The 23590-nt window shown below is 39.5% G+C and overlaps 1 protein-coding gene across 2 annotated transcripts in view; it reads right to left on the reverse strand.

Moving 5' to 3' along the window:
• The window catches only part of OXCT1 (3-oxoacid CoA-transferase 1), a 96551-nt gene extending 78857 nt beyond the window's left edge, over positions 1-17694 (reverse strand). The window contains exons 1-3 of one of the 2 annotated variants that reach the window (XM_021379497.1): positions 17301-17688; positions 13961-14069; positions 12593-12683 (exon numbers count right to left, since the gene is read on the reverse strand). In XM_021379497.1, the coding sequence (XP_021235172.1) occupies positions 12593-12683; positions 13961-14069; positions 17301-17378 (278 nt within the window). In that variant the 5' untranslated portion in view covers positions 17379-17688. Of the gene's footprint in view, positions 1-12592; positions 12684-13960; positions 14070-17300 lie in introns of both variants that reach the window. The other variant, XM_021379496.1, reaches the window with a different exon arrangement.

The following is a 23590-nucleotide window of genomic DNA, read 5'->3' on the forward strand; positions in this document are numbered from 1 at the left end:
GAAAGAATGAGGGAGCTGGGCTTGTTCAGCTTGGAGAGGAGAAGGCTCTAGGGAGATCTCATTGCAGCCTTCCAATATTTCAAGGGAGATTATAAGCAGGAGGGAAATCAACTTTTTACACAGGTAGATAGTAATAGGACAAAGGGGAATGGTTTGAAATTAAAAGAGGGGAGGTTTATATTAGATGTCACGATGAAATTTTCCATAGACTGGTGAGGTGGTGGAACAGGCTGTCCGGACAGGTTGTGGGTGCCCCATCCCTGGAGGCATTCAAGGCCAGCTTACATGGGGCCCTGATCAACCAGATGTAGTGCCTGATTTAGTGGTTGGCAACCCTGCTGGTGACAGTGGGGCTGGAACTAAATGATCTTTGCTGTCCCTTTCAATCTAAACCATTCCATGATTTTATCATGATACTGTCTTTCACAATGCCAGTTTAATCTGAATGCCAAAGATAGCAAATATCCTCCAGTTCCAATTCTAAATTCAAACCTTCTGAAGACAGACAGTCTTCAGCACTGTTACGACATTTATCACTCTATAGTGCATACTGGTAGGACAAGAACATGAAGTTTTTGTGACAAAGGGAATCTGCAAAAAAAGTTACTTTACTTTGATAAACCATTATGTTAAAATATAAAAGCAGAAATAAACAGAGACCATATTATGAATGTTTCTTTTGTATTCCCAATACAATATGCAGGATATTGGCAGACAGGTAAAGCTCTTCTACTTTTGTGTTGGTCTCTAACAAATGAGTTGAGAACTCAGGTCCTCCACTCCTACTATAGAAGAGATGCAATAATCCAGAAGCATCTCACAAAAGCAATGTGTATTTGCCATCAGTTGTCTCAACTCAGTAAGACAATTATTCACAACTGACTTCATATTTCAGAAGAAATACTGAAAAATATTAAGAGTCCTACAAGAAACCAAATCCAGTGCTTGCATTATAAACACCCACTGCAAACATTGTTCTTGAAGAAAAGCTCCTAATTATATTAATTGCTTTAAAAAATATATATCCCTTCTCAATACTAATTTTGCCCTCTTGGTATTCTTACCCTACAGTTCATCCTTCTACTCTAGATAGTCGGAAATGAATTCTTACCACTGATGGCCACATAAGAAAGTAATGCATCAGACTACTATTCTTTATGAATTACTATAACTATTTTTAAGAATATCATCTAACAGTAGTGTTACATACTATGGCAATGGGGAAAAAGAAAGAAATAAATAAAAAGTATAAATAAGGTATGTAAAAGTAATGAAAAAAAGAAAACATAAAAATGTTTTTCCCATAAAAATAAGTAAATACCGTCTTAAAAATCCAGTCATAATGCTCAGTAAGCCAGGTAGTATTTGTTTTGTACAAAACATCCATGCAGATCAAAGGAAAGACCCTGCTAGGCAATGCCTAAACCCTATTTAAAACACATTAATACTCCATCAATTTAGGATGTGATTTTAAACACTTCAGCTGCAACCTCCTGGCATCCTTTCAAAAGGCCAGATTCAAAAAGTTAGCACACACATACATTTTCTTCTAGAAAAGTGGTAAGGGCAAATCTAATCCATGGGCTTATCATTTCTATTCTGAAGTTTAATAGCAGTTCATTGACTTAGAGAACTGCAGTAATTCAGTTGTGGTACGTAATGTATAGCATTTCACACTTCAGAAAGCTCCACAGAAATGAACAGATCAACAAAGAGCATAAGCTTACTAGTCAGACTTTCAACACCTCAGTACATGAAAACAGCTTAAGTTTCAAGGAGAGTGAATACAACAGCACAGCTATCCTCCTGCTTGCCAGCACTGCAGTACGGGTCCCAGTACTGCAAGAAAAGGAAAAGGGGCTGAGCAGAGAGAGCAGTACCACCACCAGCTATTCCTTTCCTATCACAATATTCACAACAACTACAAAGAGTAAGATATGAAGTCAGACTTCCTAATTGCATCTATAACAAGGACTATTTTAAGATTTGGCAACTTACTTCTATACATGCTCAAGCAATTTGGAAACTACATGAGGAAGAAAAGTAACATTTTCTGGTATGATCTTCTAAATTTATTTTATGTACTCCAGATGTAAAAACATTTTAAAAGCTTTCTCCACTCCCCAACTCCGCCCTATAAAAGAAATCCAGGTCTGATGCAATACCACACAGAGGCAAGTGTCCCACTGCCAAAGGCTTGAGAAACATCTGTTGCCTGGAAACAACCTATATTCCTAACTCCCTACAGAACAACTTCCAGCACTTTTGATACTAAAAAAAAAAAAAAAAAAGTGAAAGCAAGGGGGACAAAGAAAGGGAGGAAAAAAAAATAAAAATACAAGCACTGCTATGTGTCTCTCAAAACAAAGAGAATTCCTAATAAAACCATCAAACTCTAACTTCTCTTTACAAAAAGATCATGAGCAAATATAACAGTTCAGCTAATATTTGAAATCAGTTTAATGGGCTTGTCTAAGCAGAGTACAGCATAGCAAAAGAAGTTAAATAAGAGTCTGCAGAGTTTTATAGTCTAGCAGTATTTCAAACTGTCCACAAATCACAGTCTCCTATGTACCACTCACAAAGTTAACACCGCTCTTAGTTTCATAACTTGCAAGCTATTCAACAGAAACAGGCAGACACAAGACTTCTGCATGCAGAGAATATTCTAATTGCACATACACATGAGAAAGGGGTGGGGACAGTTGTAATTACTAAAGAAATTTCTGCCTCCTTTCACCAAGATTTATTCCGTTGGCTTCCACAGTCTAAGCAGCAGCTACTGTAGCATATTACCCCTAGCAGGATTTTGCAGATCTTCATGCCTAATCCCATGGAGATATGCTTGATTCTCTCATCTGCTGCAGGAAAGTACGACCTCTCAATGAAAACTCTGCAGTTAAAGATTTCTATAAGAAATTAAACAGAGTTGGATAAAAGTTCTCATACTCATCCAAAGCTGTTTCTCATTTTTTAGTTAATCTTTCTCCATCCATCAAAGGAGGTCCATTTATTCAAAAATAAAATTGCATTGAGGATCAGTCACTAAGCACATAGGCCATGCAGCCTTATCTTCCAAGCACAGTGAGAAGAGGCATTTTACCTTTAGGCAATCATGCACCAGGAGTCTCTGCCTGCCTGATAACACAAAATTAATTCCATTCCCAGGGGCATTTCATCTTCAGAGCAGCACTGCAAAAGCCAATTGCTTTTACTTATATGTTTATTTCATATGTCCATTTCTGAAAATAAATATTATGCTATCCATCTTTTCTAAGAACTCAACTAGCGTTCAGCTGTCCATCTGAAATAACGTTCGTCTTTCATTCACATCAGTTTTTCTTTCATTTCCCTTCAAAACCTCATTTTGAACATTTCATTCATGTTTCCTGTTGTTTTTTCCTCCTTTCTGAATATCTGAAGAAAACAACATTTCACACAACTGTTAGAAAGCTGTTGTCATTTCCATCCTCCCCACACTTTGCCCTTTATCCTACATCTCTATCCTGGAATAAAATTTAACAGCAACTACTGACTTAGGGAGGTTTCTTTCAATGTAAGGTTGTTTTAATTTTTTTTTTCCTTTTTTAATTTTCCTTCGTGATTGTTAGCTCTCCTTTTCCATATCGTGTTGCTTTCTTGGTCTTTTTGTTCGCAGCTCAAAAGTTTCTTTGAACTTTTCAGCTTTGTTTGCGCTGAAAATGTTATCCCTAAATGTGTCTTGGAGGTAATGCCCTTCCTATCAAATAATAGGAAAATATCCTTGACTGAGTAAATGGAAAGGGAAAGAATACATCCTGTATATCTGAATCTGAGTTCAGCCCCTTAAATAATGAAACAAAGGTAAGCATAATAAAAATGCGTTGCCCTGAATAGGAAGGAAAAAGGCATGGTGGAAGTTGTTCAAGTTTTTACCTACGCCATCAGAAGAAGGAAAGGAAAGAAGAAGAAGGAAAGTGCACATTAGTGCTACACAGAATGGTTTCTTTCATCCTCAAAACTGCCAAGATTTCTAGAAGATTCCTATTCTGTATTAGGATGAAATCTGAATCAACAGAATACATGAAACAAAAACAGAATAAGAGATCTAAAATGGCACTCATCAAGAATGTAAATGACCCAAGTTCATGGTCTCCATTCTACCAGTGCTAACCAGAAAATGTAATCACAATCAACTACCTCTCATTGTTTAGCAACACATTACTTCCTATTGTTTTTATCTCTCCCAGACTGATGAAATCTTCCCGTCAAAAACTAGTGTCAGCCTTTTTAATCAAAAAATTACCCAAAGCTGCATCTAGCCCACAAATTTCAAATATACCTACAAGCAGTCAAAGCTACACAACAATGCTGCACTCTAGATACGTTTCAGGTATTTTGCAGTTATCATACCTTTATCTCTTTGAGTTCTAAAGCAAAATACATTATACAACATCACATGGAAGATGATTGTACCAAGTTTCCAAGCTTCACACACCAAGAAGCCTCACACAGACTAATGAAGTAGAAATAGAAAACTGATTATGGAAAAATTAAACACAAAACTGAGACTTGGGCTGTCAAACTACTCCTGCAAATGGCAAATTCTCTTTGAGTAAATGGAGGTAATTGCACTCTCCTCTCTGTTTGTGTATATACATCTACAGTGTCCAAGAAAAGTAGGTGTCTACATATAAAGGGTTGGTTTCCTTACTGGAAACATTTGAAAATGCTAGTGAGCAGAATCAATTAGCACTATGACTTTTTTCCATGTCTCTTATAAAGAAGTCTTTCTATATATACTTGCTGTCCAGGGATTCTCCAGGATCTAAGGTGGATATATCCAGTAGATCACACCAAGACTAGAAGTCACTGGTTATGAAAGGTTAATATATATACTTGGGTTTAGTAGTATCAAATCACATTGGTCAAAGAAGAGCAAACATGTTGACATACCTGACTTTCCTCCTTCTACTGTCTGGTGATCAAAAGGATGAGAGGGTAATTGCATCACCCCTGGAGTCCATGGATTGAGAAATAAAAGCATGTAATAAGAATAGTTGGGCAAGGCCCAACTCAGGCAAAAGCTAAATTGTCCTGAAACTTGCCACAAAAAAAAAGCATAATCTACTTCTAGAGAATGTTTTATATGAAACCACTAGTCAGTTACTGGAGATGCAGGAACAGTTTCTCTCTAGGCATTTGGCAGGTCAGAGTGTTGCATAGCTATGCATGAAACTTGATAAGGCACAGACCTACTCCAGTGCTAGAAAACTTCCAGGCAAGAGGTTAGAAGTCAGGGAGAAACAATTTCTTCCATCTCTGACCACTTAAAAGAGGCTTCATCTTGTTTCTCTTACTTTGTAACTTTAGCTTTCCAGTTTTCAAAAGAATCTGCTGGAACTTACATACAATTGTGTCTGCTGCTATGTCCATACTTCTTGAGCAAGTTCAGACAGACTACCCAGCTAAGAAGGATGGACCACTCACTGTACTTTTGGCGCCTCTTAGAAATGCAGCCTTACTGTTTCAGGCTCACAGGGCCACTCTAACACTGGCATGCAACTTGACCAATGTGAAAAAGTACATAACGGAAGAAATCAGATAGATACCTGATTTCTGAGTTCTTAGTGATGCACATTCACAGTGCAACAGGAAAAATATATATATATCATCAAGTGTAATCCTGACAGTATCAGAATGTGATCCTTTGCAAGACCTGTTTTTGCTTCTTTTCTATCTTGTGCTCCCAAAAGACTACATGAGGAATGAGGGAAGATAAGCAATGAGAGTTAGCAGTGATAGCAGTGAGAGGAAAACTACAATCAGCCTTTTTCCCAGGACATTTATCCACCTGTCCTAATGAAAACTGGTTAAGGGAAGGCAGAAAAGAGAGCCAGAAGCTATGCCAGAGAGGGTGACTAAGGTACAGGAAGAGAGAAGCACTGGAGCTTCTTTGTGTTGAGGCAGTAAGAGGTAGGACAGAAAGCAAGGCAGGTCACAGCCTCCAGAAACCCTGGCAAATGACAAAAGAAACAACCCACTGCATCACTTTCAGCAGTCTGGAACTGCCCCTCCCTGAGGGGGGAAGAAAAAGGAGTCTATGGCTGGTGGGAGGCATGAAGATCTGCCTGCAAGTTGTCTCCATGACTGAGCATTAAATCCCTCTGCACTACTCTTCACTACTGAAGCCTCCTTAAGGAAACTGTCTTCCCTACTCCAGTGACTTCATCTCAGCTCTAACATCACAACAAAATAATAGTATTGTTCATTCGTCATCCTCCTCCAAAGCCCTCAAAAGAAACCCAAGCAAAAGAAAAACACTATCACTGATGTAAGAATGACTAGCACAGACATCAATGCCAGTTCATCAAGAAGATGTGAAGACAGATAATTTCTGAGGAAGACAAGTATTGTACATTCTAAACTTACATTAGCTGCAAGGACTCTTCATCTTTTTGTGTTATGAAGTTGGATATGGCATCATTTAAGAAAATAACAACAAAAACAAAACACATACTCTATTCAGAACTTTTAAAATTTACCTTGTTTTTCCTTCACCACAAAGTTAAATAGTATAGACTTCACCTGTTGAATATTTGGATTTCATCATTCATGCATCATACTTCAAAAGCCTCCTGGCCAAAAGTTCAGTCAACTTTTGTCATCACTTTCCTAAAAACCCAGCTGACAGTTTTTCAACCACGCTGAGTCCTTTACCTATTTTTTCTTGTTTGTAATTAGAACCAGAAAGACATCTACTGAACTGATTTCTCAATATTTCCATGTGGTGCAAAGTTTAGTACGTTAGGGCAGTCTGCCCTGCTAAAACCCTAAATAACTTCCAAACTAAAATTAGCAAGATGACCTGGTCAGATCTTGAGAGATTTAAAGTTCATACCAGGTCAACAGTCTAACAGCTGTAATAAAGCATCTGATTAGAATATTTACAAAGAATGTAAGTTGAGAGTGGGGGAAGAAAATTGCCCCACATACTCAACCTAACACTAAAAATGTCTTACACGCCTTTCTCCATTACTTTGGCAACTTGTCATAAGCAGAGAAAGAGTAATTGGTGACCGTGCATTTCACTTTTGCAAGTATGTTTAATTTTGGATGTTTAAATAATTTTTTTTTTAATGTACATACAGAAATGACACATGCAGCATTAAGATATTCTGAGTACAATCTTGATTGTATCTTTGTGTACATACCAGCTTTTTTTCGTGCTCTCCAATAGACTTTTAAAGTTATATTTTTAGCTCCAAACCAAGTGATCATCATTTTCATGCCTCGGACCCTACTGATATACTATGTGGAAACCCATCTCAGCATTCTGTGAATTTGGAAAAAAACTTGTACTGGAGGGCTTTGTTTGTTTGGTTGTTGTTGTTGTTTAACTTAAAAAGAAGGAAACAGATATACTACCTTACAAGGAACTAATTAGGGCATGGGAATTACAAACACATGAACAATTAGGAAGGCTGTGGCAAAGATAGCAGACATTTTAGCTTTAACAGCAATATTCAATGCAAAGCAATTATTGACAACTGAGATAAGTCTTAACGTTCTAGGTTATTAGTCCTGGTTTAAATACAGAAAAAAAAAATGCTAAGAATAGAAAAATACCATTCATGCTTTAGAACACGGCATACCAAGGGACGCAGTAAATTTACCATCTAAACTGTACATCAAAGAACTGACACAGTGTAGCTCCTTTTCTGAAGACTGCACAACTGTCCATTACCAAAAATCAGACCTTAGATTCAATGGATCTAAGTAACTTAGTGACCTTAATCACGGGACTACGTGTTTATCATAAAGCTATTTTCCCCTTACTAATGCATAACATTGTAACACAAGAAATAACTTCTACAAAAAGGGCACAGACACAAAAAGTTCAAAAGGCTGGCAACGCCTTCTAAGCAGACAGCTTGAATTTGTGATAATCTGACAGCATACTGTCAATCTCAATTTAAATGATCACCCTGATAATTAGTATTTTAGAGATACTAGCTGTGACTTTTCTACTTTTTACTGTAAGTAAAACCCCAATGTTCAAAAATAATGCATATGTAGGCCACAAAACAGACAAAATCCAGAGGGAAGTATGCAAGTCAGAACACATGTGCAGCTAGTACAAGTAATGGACTTCATTTTTTCACAGCACAAACTCAGTCTATTGAGATGAGACAGACAGAATGAAAGTGTTGACATCAAAATAAGATTATATCCAGAATTAGTTGGCCATTTCAATTAGTACAATTAATTAAAAATAGTAATTTGAAACTAATTTCTTAAATTCTCATTTAAAATATTTGGCTCTGTTGACTTCTAGCAACAAGAACATATTTTTTGTTGTTGTAACACAGATCCTGAAACGACAGGCTTGAAAGACTGCACTATGGAAGCCACGGTAAAAACTGGCTGGAAATGCTCAGGCCTACTGAAGTCAGTATGCAAGAGAAACTTATGAATCTATAAGGCAGACACAAAGCAGACATGTGCAAGAAGGTACTGCATGTCAGTCACAACTATGCTGGGAATTTACTGAATCAAGTTTTAAAACAAGGATGTACTGACTGTAATTAATCAAATATAAACAGCAGTGAAACACAGACTAAATAAAATGGATTCTAGAAATTTATTGAGACTGAATCCTCTAAATTAAAGGACACAATCAAATATCAAAAAGGAAAAACTTAAATATGAATAACATTGTCAAAACAAGTTATAAGGAAGGTGTGAGAGTACGTATTTTAAAAGCACACCTACCCACCATAGAATCTTTCACTATCTCTCCAGTTCACAAGTTCCAGCTTCCCTTGCAGCAAGCTATGTAAATAGCAGAGATACTGGATATTTGTATTGCTTCCCTTTCAAACACTTTGCCTTGTTTGGCTTGGCGAAAGAGTAACTGCTCTTAAATGCGCCATTTCACTGGCTAGTGCAAAGTTTACTCCTGACGACAATGCACAGCAACAGGGAGTATGTTAAGCAGTATCAAGTTTCTAACTAAGGAGCACAAAAGTGCTTCATACACTACTGTACATCTCGTTCTTGGCAAGCCTTTCACAGGTCAAAAAAAAAAAGACTATACCTGCCAGCAACCAAGATGAATTTAGGAATGTCTTGGAGACAGCATCTCCTCCCCATTTCACTTTAGTAACACACAGTAAGGTGTGATCTTGTGAACACACCACTCCCTTTTAGCTGTTTCCGTATGCTGCCAAGTATTTCTAAACTTGGCTGAACCTTCCTCCTGTTCTCAACTGCAAGAGCATTCTAAGATGTTTAAATGATATTATTCACTGTGATGAGGACTCTGATTTTATTAATGACAACATATGTGATTTAATCTGCATGCCAAACCCTACCGATTTATAGCAGGCTAAATTCCATACAACAGTAAGACAATACATAAAAACAACAGAACAGGCAGTTCTATTAAGTTAACAGACTTAAATCTAAGTTAATTTCAAAATAAGTGGTATTGTTCAACACAAGATTAAAAATTAGACTTCATGAAAACCTCAGATGTTCTCAGGCATTTTCCAATCACCATATATGCTATCCTACAACTAAAGCCTAGCACAACTGCTGCTCCAGCCGACCCCTGAAGGTAACAAGCACCAGCAGCTGTACAAAATGAAAGAAGGATGCAGATGTGAAGCATTTTTAAAATCTGATGGTGTGGAAGCTTGCACTGGAGACAGACTTAAATGCCTACTATGCCTAAAAAGAGGCCTGGACCATCATACTGTTCTCTAAGGAGCTGATCAGACCTCCAAGAACATTCATGGAAAACTAGTTTCAAGCGAAAATGAATTAAGCATTACTTTCCCAGCAGCAACCAAACGTTTTGTAGTCAGGTCTCCAGCCTCAGAGATGCAAGATTTTCCAGGGCAACTCTTTCAAGCCAAATTAATTCCAGCCTACAAAACCACCAACTATCTATATATTGAGAGAGAGAACACAATACAAAATGTCAGCTGCTCTGTTGCACCCCACATTGCTTCTCTTCACTTTTAAATCTCTGCCTGCCTCCCAAAAGCATCCATACACTACATAAATGCGTATCATTCTGAAATCAGAGTATTAGGAAGAGTGACTGATCTTTTCTATGAGATTGTTCTTTCCTCTCATAATAGTAACAGTTTCCAATTCTCCCATTTTTAACATCCAAGAGACTGAGGGGCTTGAGTTTGTCTATGTGCTGATACAAATTATATTTATTATCCGTCCATAAGCAATGGCAAGCAAGAGGCGTTGAAAAAAAAAAAACAAAACAGAAGGTTAATGCACAGTGAGCTTCAGCCTCAGATGTCTGTTTTTCATACATATATATATTTTTACATGTACAGGAACAACATACCTACATACAGGAGCAAATTCTAAAATAATAATAAAAAGAAAAAAGCCACAATCATCCTTCTATAAAAATAAGTATAAAAATAGAATTTGTAGCTTATTTCTAAGGCAGTCAAAGTGTTCAAACAGGAGAGAGTAATAGTAACCTAACAAAACTAAGCATAAACATCTCATATACTTTTATCTAGCAAGAGTCAATCCGTAGCGGAGTGACCTTCTATTAAACATCTGACATACTGTAATGCAGCTTGAGGGCCACGTACTCAGGCAACTTGATCTTACATACAAACTAAAATACTCAAGAATTGTCAAGGTAGCTCTAAAGAATATTCCAAAATTGCTAAGAATATTTAAATATGAGAAAAAATATTGTCTTTGATGAAATGATGAAATACATTTTTTATGATGTCAAAGCTTACAGAATAATATTTTTCAACAATTTTCCCTATATTACTGCTGATCACTTCAATGTATGCATTGGTATTAGCTTACTATCCAGGCAATAATATCCATAACAATAGTTAACAGAAGGCAGAAGTTTATCTTGCCAGTTACTAAGTCTTCACTTGGAAGGGTAGTACAAAAGACCACAGGCAGATTTTTGGAGTTTCCTTGCTGTGATATTTTACATGAGAAGGGATAATGACTTTCAAAACAGCATGTTTGCTTGTTTTTTGTCATTAATTGCTATAGCTGCATTTTTCGGTAAGATATTCCAGTTTTAATTTATGTTAGCTTCGGTCTGGCTAAAAACAAAACAGACTGGGATACACACCTATGGACAAAGTATAAAAGAGAAGTAATGATGCACATGTAATAGCACAAAGGATTACTAGATAAATCCAATGTAATTCACTTCTTTATCAAGGCTGGTGGAATTGAGGAAGCAGAGTTTGACATCTATTTTTGTTTCACACAAGGAAATCAAGTTCTTTGTACCCTCTTTCTGCCTCACAAATTCATATCTCTTGCTTTGATGAAAGCACAGAAAAAAAACCAGTTTCCTCATTCTTTATTTTTTTTCCCCCACAACTGGATAAAGGCTGAGCTTCTAAAGTGAAAAAAATAGAGAATTCCAACCCTAGGAAAGTGCTCATGATTGACAAAGTACCATGAAAACAATATAAAATCCTCATTATGATTTAACCTCAAATGCATCATTCAAAAGTAAATAGTTCACAGAAAATGTAATAACACAGAAATCACCATTCACTGAAAATATGCATCACCAAAAAAAGGCAAGAAGTCTCCCACACTAGCTTCCTTACTGTCTGCGCTGTGTAACTCCAGTATACACAGCAGTGAGAATGTTCATACTTCACAAGGCAGGAGTTTAGAATAAGCCCCCTAATGAAAAAGATTGCTAAAGAATGCACAGCGCTACTAGGAGACATCAGTCCATATTCTTCAAATCCGCAGTGAAACAAATAACACCCAGATTATTTTGTTGCTGTAGGTGACATTTAATAGGGTAAGTCACTGAACCAAATTTAGGGCCTCCTGCAGATGCTGGTCAACAACACGACCCAAGGAGATGAACATCAATCTTATTGAGCAGATCAATTTCAAATGTGTCACTATATTCTGTATGTCAGTATTTTTATTTACTTTCATTTCTATAATAATGCACTTTAACAGAAGTGGCTATAGTTATTTCTCTATGTGAAGACACAGGGATTCTGAACAAACAGCTTGTGTAAAAGTTAGCCATAATGAGAAGCTCAGAAACTACACCTAAAATAATTATTTTCACTGTCAATTTCACATGCATTTTCTCATGGGCAAACACTTAGAATAATAAAAAAATTCAAGACACTCCAAAGAAACTCTCCACTCTTCCATCATGTATATTCTCTACTGTTGCTGTGAAGATTTTTCTTTTTTTCTTTTACTGCAATAAAATGTTGTCAGAAAGCACTGAAGTGCGGTCAAAGAAAAATTCTGGTCTTAACAGACATACAAATCACTGATATTTTCAGTTACAATCCACCAGTTAAATATATAGAAATATATATAATACCTGAGTTCTACAGCATTTACAATTCTTCCCTGAAAAATCTGGGTATACACAGAGAACTGTATTCTTGGCTCATTCCAAAAATAACGCTTTCAAAAACAGCTGCATCAGTTAACATGAAAATGCTTGCAATGAGAAGTAATACTTCTTCACACATAGCAGCATTCTCACAGGAACAGAACATTTCAGCTGTACTTATTAAGCCACAGACACACATATACCTACCCTGCATTGTTACTGACTGCTGTAATACCCTTTACTCCAGTCTTCAGTAAACCCCCGATGAGATTTTCAGGAATCCCACACAATCCAAAACCTACACAAAATGAAAGAAAATTGAAAATACAAGTGTTTGAAAAAACAGCTTCATCCAAAGCGAGAATGTGCACTGGTTAATTAAAGAGTATTTTTGGAATACGAAAAGAACACCTTAGCTGACTAAGAAAAGAAGGAAAGAGTTGCCTCTGGAAAGAGTTGCACCCTAGTACTTGAACCTCCCAGTCAACTAGATGCTTACAGTCTGGATGAGAGCAATTTACCATCAGATGTCTACTCATTTGCGAGTGGCCTTTGAAGCAGGGCTTCACTGCACAGAACAATGTCAAACACAAGGAGCAAAGATTTCTCCCATGCAGCATAACCTATAATTAGGTGATACAAATCTGGTAACCTTAACCGTCTAAGGAAGTTCTGTAAATTGGAAGCATGATAACACAGATCTTCACCCAGGCTGAGGCACCTCGTACCCCAGCTCATTATGCAAAAACCTCATACAGCTAAAATGTAACAAAATGGTACATTTGAGATGTCTAAGTCCTAGGCCAGGTGCTGATACTATGATTATTAGCATTTTGTTTGCAACAGGATATCAGATTTTCATTTGTTCCTATCAAACAGCAACAAAAAAAATACAACTCTCCCTATTTGTCATTCTGCATTACCACAATGATGTTTCCTGTGTTTCACAACATTAAATTTATTACTCTTCTTCAGGACTAAAAATCAGTTATACCAAGTTAAGTAAAGAGATAGTCTTTGAGTAGTTTGAACAGCAAGAAATTGTGAAATCATCAGAATATTCAAAAGCTCTAGTCACACTGAAAGCTAATGTGACACAGTTTCTTAACTCTTCTGGAAATATGACATATTTAGAATAATGTAGATAAGTAGTACTTCCACTTCCCACAGCTATAAACAGCTTAGGTGATTTGTTCAAGGTCACAGAGAGCCAGTGAAAAGGCAGGTACAGATAGAGAACACTACCAAAAACACAGTCTAATCAAAATTCATCTCTTCGCTGTTTGAAATAATGATGTTAATCCAAAAGACTGAGTTTACTTTCGCTGTTCAAATAGGCGCAGGTCTAATGCTTTGTTACCGTGGAAAAACACCTAAGGTTTTCCTGAAGCTTTTTCCCTCACCTAAGAAATGGGGGTTTGCTTACTGACAAGGTCTGTCCCACAATTAGCAGAGTTGAAAATCACTCATTTAAAGTATATGCATTATCAAATTAATTAACATTATGAGAACCAAAACAAAACTATCTCATCTATAGAATAAGAGTTTGTGTTCATAAAGAATTTAAGCATTTACCACCAACAAGTATAGTTGCCCCATTGGGTATATCTTTTACAGCTTCGACAGGATCAGTATAAAATTTGGTGTTGCGATGACAGCTGGTAGAAAAATAGCATCCAAAAGCCTGAAACAACAGTAAAAGAAGTTAATTAATAAAAAGCAATATATAGCAGTTCTGTAATTATGACCATGCCCCTGGCAAACTAAAGGTGATGATGTACATAAAAAGATACTGCTACTACAAACGCTAAATGATCGTGGAAGGATGGAGAGAGGAGTAAAAGGAGACAATGATAAACGTGTTCAGCTACCTAGAACATGGACTCTGCTGCCTCTCTAGCCCCAAAAATCACATCATCCATATTTTGTGACATTCATGTGTTTATAAAAGTTTTAAGCCTGCATCAAGTGGAAAATATTCAAAGAGATTTAAAATTCTGGAATTCCATCCACAACTGTTGAACAATTTTTACTTTGCAAACATATTCACAAGTGCAATTACAGAATCGCAGAATCACAGGGGTTGAAAGGGACCTCAGGAGATCACTGAGTCCAACTCTCTGCTAAAGCAGATACTCTACAATAAGTCACACAGGTAGGAGTCCACATAGGTCTTGAACGTCTCTACAGAAGTTGACTCCACAGCCTCCCTGTGCAGCCTGTTCCAGTGCTCCATCACCCTTACCATAAAGAAGTTCTTCAGCATGTTAGTACAGAACTCCCTGTGTAGAAGTTTTAGGCCATTACTCCTTGTCCTATCACTATGCTCCTCAACATGAGTTTCAGCAACCAAGAGACTGCTCTCATTCATATATTGCTACTTGTAGCTTCAAAGGTACCCACTCACTGAGTATATGAGATGCTGAAGTAGAGAGCCAACATCAATACAAACTCAGAATAGAGAGGCCAAAGAACAACGTGCAGCATAGCACTGTAGTAACCAGATGCCCTTTGATGGCACAAACCTTCCCCCAGCCTCCCAATGCAGTCTCAGTCATCTTTCTGATAGAGAACAACCTGGAACCAGGGAGACTGACACAAAAGCATGAAAGAGGGAGGGTTAAGTGAGAAATCTACACTTTGTGGTTCAGCTGTTACACAGAAATCATCATAATCCCTCCATAGTATTCTTAGATTGCAGCTACCCTAACTCCTTTTTTTTTTTTTTCCTTTTATTATTTTCTTCTATTATCATCATGGATAAATACTGGCTGGAGCCAGTGCTCCAGCAGCAACTGATTAAGTCACCACAATCTCAAAAAATCAAGAGTATCTGGAAGTTAATGTACTAGCTATTGGTGAATGTAAGTGGGAAATTTCAGAAAGAAGAACGAGCAAGTAAATAAAGAACAAGCTAATCTAGAAACAATTTAAAGAGAATGGCATAATTCTTCTCTACAGAGTTGTCTTAAGATTCATTTACAACCAGGGTAGTAATTTTTGGCTCACTTTCAAGATTACACAAACTGCCTCCCTTATAAAATTAAGGCTAGAAGGGTATACACGGCATATTAAGAGAACCTTTCTGAATGAAGGCTTATTTCCTTCTCACTGGAAATATTAATAGTCCTCCGCTTTGACGAGCTCAGAAAAACATTTCTAAGTGGAAACTGTAGTACTGAGAAAGAGACACTACTGTGCTGTACCATGGCTACTTCTTTCAGAAATATTTTTTCAGAACTGCAGTCAGACTGCAAAGCACACACCTTCCAGCCCCATTTGGCAAGGGCATGACAAAAGGAGCAGTGCTAGCAGCATCAGGTGCTCTAGTACAACCAGGCTGCAGGCAGGCACAGCACGGCAGCTGAGCAGAGCAGACAGGCCGGCAGGAGGCTGGGCACTGCTGCATCCCCATACTCACGTGGATAAGAACGTCCTTAAGCGACCACGTGGTAAATGTTCCTAACTGCCCGCAACAGTAGAGAACAAAGGAACAGCACGTTATGTATTCAGCATGCTAGCAGGCTGGGTGCTCCAGTGAGGGTTTCCGTCCTACTACACTAAGTATGTTTTTCTCAGTCCCTTCCTCATTCACTATACCATTCGAGAGAGCAACAGGCTGTGACTGTGCTGAGCTGGAGGAGGAAGCTGAAGCCCCTGGACAGGGCTGCAACTCTGACAACCCAGGTTCACAAGGTGTATAACACTGTTTTGGTTTAACCCAGCAGGCAGCTCATTACCCTTTGTAGTGGGATGGCAGAGAGAACTGGGGAAAAAAAAAGTAAAACCTGTGGGTTTAGATAGTTTAATAGATGAGAAAGGCGAGGGGTGGGGAATTAAAAGGAATACCTAAGGTGAGAGATACACAGTGCAAGTCTCTGAGCATCAGAAGCCCCCAGCCAATTCTACCAGCGTTCAGCATGATGCCATGTAGTACTGGACATCACTTCAGCCAGCTTGGGTCAGCTGTCCTGGGTCTGTCCCCCCTCAGCCCATTGCTGGCAGGGCAGTGCGAGAAGCTGAAATGTCCTTGGCTCTGTATAAGCACTGCTCAGCAACAGCTAACACATCAGGGTGTGATCAACTGTATTCTCACCCTAAGTCCAACACACAGCACCACATCAGCCAGATACTATGGAAAACTCTATCCGAGTCAAAACTAGCACAACTGGGAACAGAGGAGCTACTAGAACGGTCAACTGAAAGGAAGGAAGCTTTGCAGAAGAGAGAGAGAAAGAGAAAAGCAAAATTTACAAAAAAGCAGTATAAGCACAATAAAGACTAAAAAAGACGATCATTTGTTCATAAAAACATGATGTGGAGCAACTATGAGCACCAGAAAGTGAGTTAACTAGGTTTTTCAACTAAAGCACAGTAACACTAAGAAAAGCCATGGGTACAGCCACCTGGGAAGAAGAATTAATTAGCCCCGGTTCCACACAGGCTGGAAAGCACCAGAGCGGTGAGGTTTGGCGGAGCCTTCCCCCGGTACGCAGGGGCGAGCCGCGCGGCAGCGGAGGGCCACGCTCCGGCACCTGCACCTGGCACCGCAGCCCTGCACCTGCAGCCCGTGGGGAACGCTGCCCGGGCAGGGAGCGCCGGGACGCAAAGCCTCGTCCTGCGGCCGGGCAGCAAGAGAACCGAACCAGCAGCCCGGCCCAAGGTCACCGCCCCGCATCCCGCTACCAGTCCTGCCGCCCCGCCCGGCTCCCTAGGGCCGGAAGCATCCTAGTAATGGCAAAAATATACATAACTAAAAAACATTGAAAAGCATCCCTTCGCTGACGCGCAGGGGCGAGACCGCCCCTCGAGGCGGTGGGCGGCAAGTGGCCCCCGGCCCCTCGCCTCGCCGCGGGGATGCCGCCAAGGTCACGGCCGCCCCGCCGCGGGACGAGCCCGCTTCGCCGTGCTTTACCTCAGCGCTCCACGCCCGCGCGGCGGGAAGGAGGATGCGGCGGCCGAGCGGCGGCAGCAGGAATTTGTACGCCGCCATCTTCGCGCTGCGCGGCTCTCGGAGAAGGAGCGGAGGGGTCACGGGCAGAGCTGAGTAGGAGGCGGCAGCAGCTGTCCAGCGGCTGGCGAGGGGGTCCGAGCGCGCTGACGACGGCGGCGCCGGGTCACATGTGCCGAAGGAGGGTGAGGGGCTCGGCTCCGACGCTCACTGACGTCGGCTGCCCCTGAGGCGGGGCTGGCGGAGAGGCGGTGGCGCGGCGGGGGACCGTGGCCTCAAGGAGCCGGCGAGGGGCGACCCGTCGCGGCGAGCAATCCAGCCGCGCCGCCGCTGCCCAGCGCCTGGCGCCGGCTGCGGGCGATGGGGGCAGCCCCCGGAACCTGGGCGTCCCCCGGGGCTCGGCCCTCGGCGGCAGCGAGCAGCGTCACGGCCCTGCCCGGTGTCCCCGAGCCTACTCGCAGCCCAGCTCCCCAGCTCCCCGAGCCTGCGCCACGCGCGCTGAAAAAAAAAAACGCGGTCAGCAGTTCGGTTCTTAAAAATAGTCGGACTGACGGCAAACGTGCATGGACCAACGAGGAATACTAAGTAATGTTACAGATCGTCACCGTGGTGAAGTGTTTGTTCTCTGCTTTACTGGTGATGCACCACTGTACTGCAAGACAACTTCTGCCAACAATCATATCCTTGTAAAGTTTTCTTTCAGGATTTCAGATGTGACAGAAGGTGTGCTAAGTTTATTTGTAGATCCATCTTTTCTTACACAACCAGAGAACGGGACCTAACACCTAAAATTCTGTCCTTTCAACTCCCGATCGATAATGGAAACCATGAACATTAAACTTAGGGATGTGGGCTTTGAATGGTTAAGTTCCAGATGCAGAGCCCTCAAGGTTAGCCAGTCCCAAGCAGCACATGGTCTCTTACTAGGCAGTTAGATGCTGTGTTTGGGTGGAAAATGTTACTAGAATAGATGTATACTTGTTTAAGCAGTCACATGATGTGAACATTTTAGAGCCGGCACTTCTGTTTCTGCTAGGAGGAAAATTCAAAGCATGCCTTCACCATTATTTACACCTTCTAAAAATACCCCCAAGTGTACGGTTCATATTATAAGATGCCAAATGGAACAAAGATTCACAGGAAAATGCAAGAAGCAGTGTACATGCAGGAAAAGAGAAATCTCCCCAAAACATACACATTACATTGTCACATTCCTTGCATATCACATTGCTGTTCTTGTTTGCAGGGTATGTCCAGCCACCAGCCTTGCTGTACTCAGCTTGTGCCATATGAACACAATTATGGCAGGGTAATTTACAACAAAGAAGCTAAGCTTCTAAGAGAGTGCTTCTAGTCTCCCTCAGAAGTGTTTGTGCACATCCATCTCATTTTGGTCAGTGCTGGTCCATCCTTGCAGGTGCTGGCCTGTGAGTTCCAACAGCAGCATGCAGCCAGCTGTGTGGCACTGGCCCCAGACACATCACAAGACTGCACGTGCTTCCTATGCATGCTCAGCGACACTGATAGGGCTACAGCTCACCTAACACACAAACCTTGCAGCCAGCAGCGAGGTGTCCATGTTGGGCTCTATGTCAGTAATGTTCTTCCCCTTCCCCAGGCTCACTGGGTTTAGCTAGACAGGTAGGTCTGAGGAAAGTTTTACAGGACTGCATTTTTGATCCTTGGTTCTACCTAAATTTCATATAGATGAGTAAATCTCTTAAGTCACTTTTCCTCTCATGGTATTTTCTTTCTAAGCATTTCAGACCATGATCATCTAAAAAGTTTGTTCTATTCATTTCAGTACATATCTTACTTTAAACCAACAGCATTCACAAACTTGCCAAACTGTTCACTTTTGTTACATGCTCAGCAACCATTTATTTTATATGGGTTTTGGACCACTTGGGATTCCAGGAGAGTTCTTATTTGTAGGCTGGAAGAAGGAGGCTAACAGCATACAGTAGGTACAAGTGCATGAGTACTAATACTTCCTTGAAACAGCTGTTGTGCAAAGCTGATAATTTGGCCTATATAAGTTAGTTTATAAACTAGGAAATTAGGGGGATATAACTTTACCTTATGAGGTGCTATCGATTATGTAAAATCAAAATTATTTAAGTAGCAGAAAACAAAACTTGTGCAATGGCTACTTGGTTTAGACTACAAGCATCTTATTTTAGTTTAGATAAATCCTAAACATAACAGAATGAGCAGGTAAACTAATGTATTCTGAAGTAGATTACAAAGAATGGTAGACCTATTTTGTCTTAATTTGTTGGAGGTCCTCACACAACAGAGTACAACTGAGCAGTCAATATGAAAGTCTCCAAAATGATAAAGGAAATTTAAAATTCAATCTTATTTTGTTCACTGAAGTAGCATGCAAGTCAAACATTTTTCATATTTACGTTTAGAAATTAATCGTTGGAGAGTTTTGAGTCCCTTGTGCCAAGAGTCAGTGGGTGTTTTGGAACTTGCACAGGTTGATCATCATGTATGTTACACCACTAGCTTACTTACTCTACTGCCAAGTTATATTAAGAAAAAGTCAGCACTACAATACAGTGAAAATCTATTTCTTGAAGTCAAGCAAAAACTATCAGAGAGTTAGCAAATAGGCCAGCTATTTTATGTTTCATTTGTCTGCACAGGGGGAAGAACCAGAACTGAGACAAACAACCTCATTTCTACACAAATATTGTAGCATTTACTTAAAGTGACCTAGATAATAAGAAAATAATTACAAGATCCTGTGCAATACCATTCCAAAACTTTAAGATCCTCTCATAGCGTTTACGGGAAACATATTTACCTAAAGGCAGACAGAAGGGCAATGCATGAACAACTGAATACATTAGTAAACCACGTGAACATAAATGTTCAACTTATTCACACAGTTCAGGTGAAAAGAAGTTTTCACAAAGAAAAAACATTCTTTACCAAGAAAAATGGGTATTTTCAGATTTAGTGAAAACTAACATTAAAAATCAGCAGGGAGTTAGCAAATAAAAGTTCATACATAACATAACATAGCATAAATACCAATGGCAAAATTCAGCTGGAAAACCAAAAAGCCACATTCTAGAGATTTACAGAAATTAAAGCAAATGAGAGAATCACAGCATCAAGATTTCTGATGAATATTTATGAGGACTTCTTCTGCCAGCTGGCTGGTAACAATTTCTCTTGAGGGACCAAAGCCTAGGATCAAAAGGGATATTAGAGTATGAAGGGATCCTGAAGCCACATAATAAAGAAGAATCAACAACTGTTTGGCAAGAGCAGTTCTTTATCCCTGAATAACTTCTAGAGCAGCCCATGGAAAGCCAATAAATATTTTTATTACGAGTAACTTAGTAGAATATAAGAGCTCACCTAAAAAAACCAAGCCCCAATCTGTAGGCTTTTTTTGTTTGTTTGTTTCATACTACTCCACTTTCCATTGTAACGCTCACATTTTGGGCAGGATTCCTTACTTTCTGATACAGAACAGTAGAGTGTCTATGTCATGCATCATGTCCCAGGATCACAGAATATCCCGAGTTGGAAGGGACTCACAAAGATTGAGTCTAACTCCCAGCCCTGCACAGGACCATCCAAAATCCAAACCATATGACTGAGAGCATTATCCAAACTCTCCTTGAACCACAGCAGCTTGGGGCCATGACCACTGCCCTGGGGAGTCTGTTCCAGTGCCCAAACACTCTCTAGTGAAGAATATTTTCTCAGTCCCAGACCTGACCCTCCCCTACCACAGTTCCATGCTGTACTGTTGGGTAGTTAATAGAATAAATCTAATCTAATAAAATAGAAAATTTTGAACTCTCTGACTACTGCAGATGCTAGATTTCATTCAAAACCAGAGTATTTATAAAGTGTAATTGTACAGTACTTAAAATTAGATTAGCTAATTTTGATTTTAAAAAAAGATCGTAAAATTATTTTATTCAACATGATCCTTGGCACCTCTATTCATGTTTTAATAACACTTATTTAGTAACTGTTATCAACGCTGTCTAGATTAGTTAAGTGCAATAACTTTCCACTATGACAGACAGCAGAGATAAGTGATTTAGCTTTCGTTTTTTGAAGGAATGAGGGGGGAAAAAATGCCCATTCAGCAGATATTTGCAAACATCAGCTGCGGAGGTGATGTATGTTTCTATATTGGAGGCTGGTTTAAATTCCAATTCAGTAAATGTTACTAATCTCTTGCTCTTTGTTTTTGTCAGGATTCCTTTTTTTTCTGCAAGAGTAAGGTTATTTTACAATATATCCTTGTTGAAGATTAAACATAAACATAACATAAGGGGCTGCAGAAACAAACTGGAAACAGGAATCCTGAGCATCTGTCACACTGCATGTCAGTTCATGTTGGTTAGCACTACTGTAACAGGCTTTTCCAGATTCTGCAATGCAACATTACATGGGGTATGTTCAAACAAACCTCATCAGCAAACACAGCTTGTTTTAATCCAGGGCCCAGGCAGCCTTTAAAAAACTAGTAGTGAAGAAATCTTTGTCCTTGTATTTGGTATGTAACTGACAGAAAGAAATACAAAACATTAACATGATAACACGGAGCCACTTCTGCAGGAATTGCATGCAGTAAACAAATCATACATCCCATAATTCACTGCAGCTAGTGCTGCACAATGAGCCTATAGGACAGATATTGAAGCTGGAAATGAAGAAAAGCACGAGCCTAGTCTGCAAGTTTCAAAGAAGTAATGAGTTACAGGTGAAACTTGGACTTTGCCATCCATTTCATGGGTGTGGTGCTTAATCTGGACAGCACCGGTTCTTGGTGACAAGAGTTTGGCATGCAAATCCACACATGCAATACAAATCCATGTAATTATTTGATCATCCAGTCTCTAGGGAGCCAGTTCCCTGCATGCGCTAACAAAACCAGGTGCCAGTCAATTCTTACCTAAATTGCGTTGCTCAGTTCAGCTGCTGGAGTAACAACTGTCTTGAGTTCAGAACTTCCTTCAGCAGTGGGCCAGTCCATCAATAGCTGGGTCGGTATTCTCAACTGGAAGCATGATCTAAACCCTATACGTATGTTAGGAAAATACAACAGTGATTTCGTTTTACATTTCATTTCTCAGTTTCAATCACATGAACAGAAGAATTACATATGCAGGTAACTAAACTTTCACATAAGATATATTTTTATTATATTCTTTATAAGGTGATTTAAAAAGAAGAAAAACCATTCCATTCACTCATCCAATTTTTAGAAGACCTGGTTAGTCTTAGATTGATTTTGGTAAAATACAACAGTCTCATTTTAGATCTGGCTCTACAAATGCACACTTAAAAGGAGCTAGATGGCTGTTAAGCCTACATAGCAGGTGAGTTCCCTGCATTTATCAGCATATATCTTTTTGTTGTGAAGCTCTTGGGCCTCTTGTTCACAATTTCACCAAACAGCTCTTCAGAGATCCAGATTTTTTTTTTTTTAGGGACCAGTTTGAAACCATATTCTAACAGTTCTCAGACTTCCCCACTCTGTCCTGGGAGCTTTGTGCAGCTTTAGAAAAGACAGCCATTTTAGATTGACATCAGTACCATGAAACATGCCCAGTTAAATCCCAGAATAGACTGAGCACTGTAGAGATGTCCTATTCTGTCCCACTTAACTCTCAAACAGGGCACACAGTTTGACATTTATATTCCTCCAGCAACAATGGCCATCCTCACTTAAAACTAGCAGGCCTCAGTTAGGAGCTACATCTGCAGCAAATTTAGTACAGAGATATTTAGGTAACCATTGTAATCTGATAGATTGCATTGAAACTAATTACTACAAGAATGGCAAGAAGTGTCTCAGATTCCCAAAAAACTGCCAACTAATTCACTTGGCTCTCAGCTATTATACTGCCACACCGATTAATACAAAATCCCTCTTAGTAGAATTAATTTGCTTTGATCCAAGGAAATTAACAACATAAAACCCTTTATGGTGCAAAAATCCTCTCTATAAGTGAGGTGAAAGTTCTCTAAGGTAAGTTACACATTACAGTCTCAAGAAGTTACTGTTTCAAACTGGGGGAAGATCATCTAGGTTGTCATGCAGCTTATAGCCACCTAGATCAGGGAGGTACTCAGTCTGCAGGAAAGAAAAAAAAAAGGCAGTATTCAGCCAGATAAACAAGCCAACCTCATACACCAAACCATTTTGCAACTCTGAAATGAATACAATTAAGTCGTGGGAACATGCAGTTAAGGACAAAAGTCTTTTT

The sequence above is a fragment of the Numida meleagris genome, chromosome Z (assembly GCF_002078875.1).
Source record: "Numida meleagris isolate 19003 breed g44 Domestic line chromosome Z, NumMel1.0, whole genome shotgun sequence".
Lineage (NCBI taxonomy): Eukaryota > Metazoa > Chordata > Aves > Galliformes > Numididae > Numida > Numida meleagris.